The sequence below is a fragment of the Chanodichthys erythropterus genome, chromosome 11, assembly GCF_024489055.1.
Source record: "Chanodichthys erythropterus isolate Z2021 chromosome 11, ASM2448905v1, whole genome shotgun sequence".
NCBI lineage: Eukaryota > Metazoa > Chordata > Actinopteri > Cypriniformes > Xenocyprididae > Chanodichthys > Chanodichthys erythropterus.
The window spans coordinates 59797826-59804911 of record NC_090231.1 but is presented as its reverse complement, the minus strand read 5'-3'; the positions used below and the strand labels follow the sequence as shown (position 1 = coordinate 59804911).

The 7086-nt window shown below is 41.2% G+C and overlaps 1 protein-coding gene across 1 annotated transcript; it reads left to right on the top strand.

Annotated features, from left to right (window-relative positions):
* Positions 1–1754: 1754 nt before the first annotated feature.
* On the top strand, positions 1755–5616 carry LOC137030809 (doublesex- and mab-3-related transcription factor A1-like). The gene is made up of 3 exons (XM_067401240.1): positions 1755–1812; positions 4168–4596; positions 4937–5616. The coding sequence occupies exons 1-3, from the start codon at positions 1755–1757 to the stop codon at positions 5614–5616; spliced, it is 1167 nt and encodes a 388-aa protein (XP_067257341.1).
* Positions 5617–7086: the final 1470 nt, after the last annotated feature.

Below are 7086 nucleotides of genomic sequence, written 5' to 3'. Positions count from 1 at the left end.
GGAGGAGAGTAAATTATCAGGACATTTTAATTTGAAAGTGAACTAATCCTTTAAGCGTTCAGAAGGTGCTGCTGATATTGTGTGTTTGTGTTGTAATGATTGTTTTAGTCTCTCTTCTCTTCCGGTGGTCTCGAGGACAGATACGATCATCAGGGACCCTCAGGCGTCTCTCGCCTCAGTGACGGCAAACAGTCAGAGTGAGAATGAGAGACAGCGAGCGCGTCTGTCCGTGACTAAGTGAACATGTCTAAAAGCTTCTGGTCAACATGACGTTTAAAGAGTGTCTTCAAAACAAAGAGAGTCACTTCAGAACGACTCCATATCCAGAAACACTGTGGAATGAAGCTGCCATGTTTAATTTCTGTTTAGGATCACACACAGACATGATAATATTGAGTTATTACACACACACACACACACACACACTCCTGCTATAGTGGCACTCTGTTGCTCATCCGTGTAGAAAGGCAGCATGTGCTCAGATAAGATCCGCAGCTTCACGATAAGACGCAGATGGAGAATCCTGTGGATGAAATGATAACATCCTCCTTTCTCTTCTTCTCTCCCAGAAGAACACGTGGGCGTCTCAACGAACGAATGCAAATACCAAGAAAAAAGCTGCTCTAAATTTGCGTCGACGGTCAGATTGGCTCAAACTGGAGATTATTCCTGCGATTGAAAGAGACGAAAGACAGAGAATAGAGAGAGAAAATAAACGATATGAGTATGAATCTATATGAGATACAGATGTTTTTAATTAGTGTTTTTGGAGAGATTAGACACAAGTTGTACAAGCGAGTACAATAAAAGCAAGAAAAAATTAATTCTATTCAACAAATGCAATATTGAAGCATCAGCAGTCTAAATGAAAAGAATTTTTAAGAATATTCTGATTAAATATATTTTCTTTTTTTCTGCAATTATTGCTTTCTCTTTAACTCAAGTGCATTATTATAGTCATACAGAAAACTTCAATGTCAGCAGGCGACAACACAACCTGCCGAGACAAACTCGATTAACACTTAAAGGTGCTAAAGAGGATGTTTTGTTTTATACATTTTTGCAATATTACTTGAAACTGTCTTTACTAACTGATAAAAGACTATTTATTAGGTGCACTGAAAGGAATAATATTAATATACATCATCTGTGCACGAGGTAGGGCCTTAAAAACATCAGCCAATCGATTGGCCCGCTGGCTTGTCAATCACTGCCATGACATTCCTTGTGAGAGACTCTCCAGTAACTTTCCACACTCCACAGGCGCCGCATGCAATGTTTTTGTCAGGAGACAGGAGTAACAACTGCAGATTATGAGTTTCCTGCGGTGATCCGACATAATGAATCCACTAACACGACACAGCGAATGCCGGTGGTAAACACTCGTGCACGAGTTTTGGGAGGCGTTCCCTCACGCATGCGCTCATTTCAAAAACTCACTAACAGTCTTCGGATTCTCAATCGACAAAAAAATCCTCTCTATCACCTTTAAATCGCCCTTCAAGTGATTAATCCAATTGAGGGATGAACATTACTTCTTTTTATATAGTTTTATTTTATTTATTTTTTTAATTATAATCATTATATTAGAACACATTTCTCAACTTGGGTCACTTTTTCAAAACTCTTCACACAGTGATCGCAGAATCAGTCTATATATGCAGGACTGCAGCTGCACATTAGCTGAGGGGTGTGTAAGATCAGTGCTGACACACACACACACACACACACACTCAGTATAGCTGCAAGCAGCGATGACGGACCCAAGCCTCGGCGTCACTGGCACCCGTGGCTTTGTGAAAGTGGTGCACGGTGAGCAATATGCATTTAAAGCGGGTATAATATAAAAGGACGATGTCTAAGTGTCATACGCCGCGTTTACTGCAGCGAGCTGGAGCCACCATGACTGCAAAACACAACAGACACATCCATGAGATCATTTAAATCAAGATGAATTTCATGTCATAGGATGTTTCAAATAAGTGTGAAATTATCGCTGCCGGTAACATTTTTATGAATTCTGCCAACGCAATGTTGTGAGAACATGAACGTGAACATCGCTCTGTACAGGCGACGGTCAGTGCTGCATCATAAAGACAATTAAGCCTTCTCGATGTAAATATTCAGAAGCAGAACACGTGAAACGGACTTTGTTACTAACACATATGTGGGAAGATAAACATCGAAACATCCGAAGCGCACGTCCTGAAAGCCGCGTCTCAGACAGAGCGCAAACACTGAGCTGAGCTCTCGTTCATGCTTTCCTGTGAGGAACGGACAAATTCACACAAAACTGTCAAAAAATGCCCGTCTCTACGAGTATCCTATAAACATAGTCGGTTACGTCTTCAGCTGAGAAAGCGAACGCATGATCTGTGTGTGCATTCGCTCTTGAAGGGACAGCGTCCTAATAACCCTCCTGCTGTCTGTGTTATTAATCTTAACCAAACAGCAAACAACAAAATCACCCACTGCTCTTGAACTTTAATGATGATATCAAGACTATGTAGTGTTATTTATTTGATTAGCCTACTTTATTACATTGCTGTACCTGAAAACTGCTGAATGAAGAGCACTGTTTACTTCATTTGTTTCCATTTATTTGTGCTATTGCTTATAATTTGATTATTTGTTCTTATATTATTACTGAATGTTTACTTGTCGTTCAAAATGTAGGCTATTAAAATTATATTAGTTAAGCTATAGTTTTAGCTGTGGTATCGAAATTGAAATAGAGGATTGTGAATAGTATTTCACTAGTATCTAAAATATTGGTGAACTGACTGTTTTTGTTTCATGGCTGGTAAATTTAAGTCAGCGGCCAATAGGTTTGGCAAACCTTGTATTCAAGTGTGCATAATTATTAAGCAGGTTTTCTTGTACAGGCAAAATGGGCCAAAAAAAGAGAGATTTAACTCTAATTATTAAATGAGAAGGATTCAATACTAATGCAATATTAGAAATTTCAAAGTTAAGGCATGACCAATGGACAGCCAAATGCTCATTGGGTCAGCGGGGTCAGACAAAAACAGGTGGAGAAGAATAGACACGTTAACCGCAAAACAATTAAAAATTATGGTGAAGAATTAAGTGTGAAACCATCAGGAACCCTTTAGTCTCCAGCGCCAACATTTTCCAGAACTGCAACATACCTGGAGACTCCAGAAGTACAAGATGTCAGGATCTCAGAGATTATGTGAAGAATAAAAAAATAAAAATAAAAAAAGACCCGCACTTAATAATAATCACAAGCTGAAGTGCTGAAATACATGAAGACTGGATTGAGAGTGACTCTTGAAGGAGCAGCACCACATCTTCTTGTACCTGTACCTGCATTGGCCAAAGCTGATCACGTGATCAGCACGACGCATGCGTGTGAAGCCGGCCAATAATGAGTCGTTCTGACGATGAACCTGGAAGAGCTGGACGTGAACAACGAACGAGAACAACACAGAGAAGAGATTGTTGAATAAAGTGGTTATTTTTGTTTTGTTTTTGTGCACAAAAAGTATTCTCGTCTCTTCATCACATTAAGGTTGATCCACTGCAGTCACATGACTGTTTTAACGATGTCTTTAGTTCCTTTCTGGACCTTGAAAGTGTTGATTATATTGCTATCTATGGACGAGTCACAAACCTCTAGGATTTCATCAAAAATATCTTAATTTGTGTTCTGAAGATGAACGAAGGTCTAACGGGTGTGGAACGACATGAGGGTGAGTAATTAATTACATTAATTACATTTTTGGGTGAACTAACGCTTTAATGCACCTCATAAAGTTGGTTGGTGAGCAGAACTGGAATTTAGAGAAAGAAGAAACTCAGATAATGAGTTTTATGGTTTGATGACATCATTTCCATTAGTGTCAATTCAGTGTTTTCATCAATGCACTATTATTCTAACGTGGAAAACGGAAAAAATAAAGAATGAATAGAAGTTAGATGTAAAATACACTTTCATAAACCCACTAAGATGAACATAATGAGGTGTGTGTGTGAGGAGAGAGAGAGAGAGAGTGAGTGTGTGTGTGTGTGTGTGAGGAGAGAGATAGAGAGAGTGAGTGTGTGTGTGTGTGTGTGAGGAGAGAGAGAGATAGAGAGAGTGAGTGTGTGTGTGTGTGTGTGAGGGGCGTGTCGGGTGTCGTGTTTCTCTTTTGTCACCTGCAGCATTAAATCTTTGGCTCATTCACCATCAGCATCAGACACACACACACACACACACACACACACACATGATGGAGTCAAGCAGCGGGCGCTTCTCTCTCCTCGCGCCGCACCCGACGCTCTTCCTCCGGCCGGATGACAGGAGTTACCCGCGCAGCCCGAAATGCGCGCGCTGCAGGAATCACGGGGTGGTGTCGGCGCTAAAGGGTCACAAACGCTTCTGCCGTTGGCGCGACTGCGCGTGCGTCAAATGCGCGTTGATCGCGGAGAGGCAGCGCGTCATGGCCGCGCAGGTGGCGCTGCGGAGACAGCAGGCGCAGGAGGAGCTGCAGATGATTTACCCCGCGCCAGGAGCGACCGAGGGCGGCGTGAGCGTCTCCAGAACACCGCTGAGCTCGTTTGACGCCTTCAGTCCCGACGCGTTCAAAGAAGGTGGGAATCCTTTAAGTGTTTTGATTTCACTGTGAACCGAATCAGCCTTTCTCAGTAGATTCGCTTTCAGTCAGTGTTAAAGTTCAGATGTAGGCTATCTAGTTTTTATTTGTGTTTTATGATAATGAAGCGGGGTTCAAAAAGCAGTGTGTTTGGAAAGTGGACTCACCGTGTTCAGATTATAAAAGTATCCCACCTAAAAAGATCTGAGAGCTCTAACGAATCCAGTGTGAACGCAAAGAGAACTGGATTTTCCCCACTCAAGACGTGAGAACTGCTTCCGTTGTGTCGTCTGTTAGGATCAAACCATTGTGACACTATTTATGCTTTATTTTTGCAGAGAAAAGCCTAAACAAGTGCAGCATGTTCAGTGGATTCGTGAGTCCGGCGTTGTTCACATCAGAAAAGAGTGACCCGTCAAACGGCAGCGCGTCTCCTGGACCGGATCGTCTCTCCGAACACACGAGTCCACAGTCTCTGACCTCCTCGGATCTGGAGTCCGGCAGCGAGTCGGAGAAAGGGAGAAACCCCACCGCTGTTCTGACAAAGATCTTCCCTCATGTGAAGCGGGACGCTCTGGATTCGGCTCTGAAGGCCAGTTCGGGAGACGTGGTGAAGGCCATCGAGCTGGTGCTCAGTTCCCGGGAGGGTCAGAGTTCAAACGGAGACGTCGTGCCGCAGTCGGAGAACCTGCTGGTCTCACGATCAGCCGCCGTCCGGCTCTCAGACGCGCCACTGAGACACTTCAGCTCCAGATCGGCTTTCTCTCCCCTCCACGCTTCAGCCTCGAACTCTTTCTGTGCCGACGGTTTGTTGGGGTTAAACCCTCGGTTTGCCATCGGCCCGCTGCGACTCGCCTACTCGACACCCAACTTCATTCCACCGTATCTGACGTCCGGATTCGTCCCGGCCATGTCCCTGCGGCCGCCAGCGGACCATCCGCTCCTGCGGGACCTTCCCTATCCCAAAGAGCCCTTCAACCCCACGGTGTTTTACTCCAGCCTCGGCCACGACAAATAAGCTCTGCTTTCATTAAACTGCGGTGTACAGAAGTGTCATGAATGGAGATGATTGAAAACAAAACACCAGCAGCACATTGGTGCCTCTGCTTATTGTTTATGTTGGATATGTTTATGCTTATTTGTTATTTGCTATTTTGTTAATAAATCCTAAATACAACTTTATTACATTGACTATAGAAGGAACAGCTACATCATTCCCATTTAAAGTGAAATCTGCAGTTTCATCTGTGAAATATGAATCCTCAACACTGAGAAAGTCCAAAGTTTCCTTTTCTGACAGTGATTTAGATTCACTATCGATCGATATGTCTGATCTGAACACGAGCCCTGAAAACATGATCATTCGGTTTCTGAATTTAATGAAACGGCTGCTTTACAGGAACATCTGCAGGAAAATGAAAATATTTCACACCACCACAAAATATTGAGAGATTTGACACTGTTACAAACACAACATGCAGGTGAAGATAGTGTTAAATCCGCTCCGATTACACTCCAGCTCTTCAGAACTCGTTTCACACTGAAGGGATGCATCCAGATGTGATGTAAATCTTTTCAGTGTGATTCAGTAAAAGTCAATATGTTTCAGTTCAACTAGTGTAAAAACACTGTTTTCTAAAAAGAAAATATTTTCAATTCACGCAACACTGCAAAAAACTAATCTTTAAAAAAAACAAAAACAACAAAAAACAATTCTCATTCACCACAAAAGAATTCAACAATAAGTTTTGAAACACGTTTGTCTGAACTTCAATCAGAAGAAAGTGAATTTGCGTTTCATAAAGTCTGAACGAGTCTGAGCAAACTTATTCTACTTGACTGTAAATTCATCCTTACGTTGGATTAATATACATACAGAAGCTTACTAATTCATGTTTTAGAGAAGAAAAAATGACAAACAAAAATATATACGTCAGATTGTGTCCATATGGACGGTTTAACTATTTCTTGAGATTTTACTCTGATCTCATGTATAAAAATATGATTCAAATTAGAACATGATTTCAAATGTAGCTCATTTTGATGTTGCTTTGATTCACATCCTTTAAAATTGAAATCTTTTCTCAGACCCAAACACTAGCTAAACTCTACAGTAAATTGTACAGTCATTTCTACAGTAAAACATTCTACACATTAACATAATGCTTTCATTACATCCTGTGTGCAACAAGAATTCCTGAAAGAAGGGGGGGGGGGGGGATGATTAACTTTACTATAAATAAATTGCATTTTTAAATTTAATTTTAATTATTTCTGCATGTTTTTAAATGTTACAAGTTCCATACTTTTGAATGGGTCTCAACAATAAAAATATCTATTGCAATATTATTATCCTTGTTTAGAGCCTAAAAATAAAAAAAGTGACATCATATCATAGCCAAACTGAACAAGCTCGGATCACACATTTCTGTTTATGATTGTTATGCTTTCATTTTAATGTTTAGCATTTTGGTTACTTTTAAAACCT

Excerpts from the sequence above, each read along its gene's own strand:
- LOC137030809 (XM_067401240.1), top strand. The coding sequence starts at position 1,755 with ATGACGGACCCAAGCCTCGGCGTCACTGGCACCCGTGGCTTTGTGAAA. Across the intron at positions 1,813-4,167 it reads CTTTGTGAAAGTGGTGCACG|CATTAAATCTTTGGCTCATT; the intron begins GTGAGCAATATG and ends TGTCACCTGCAG. Across the intron at positions 4,597-4,936 it reads TCCCGACGCGTTCAAAGAAG|AGAAAAGCCTAAACAAGTGC; the intron begins GTGGGAATCCTT and ends TTATTTTTGCAG.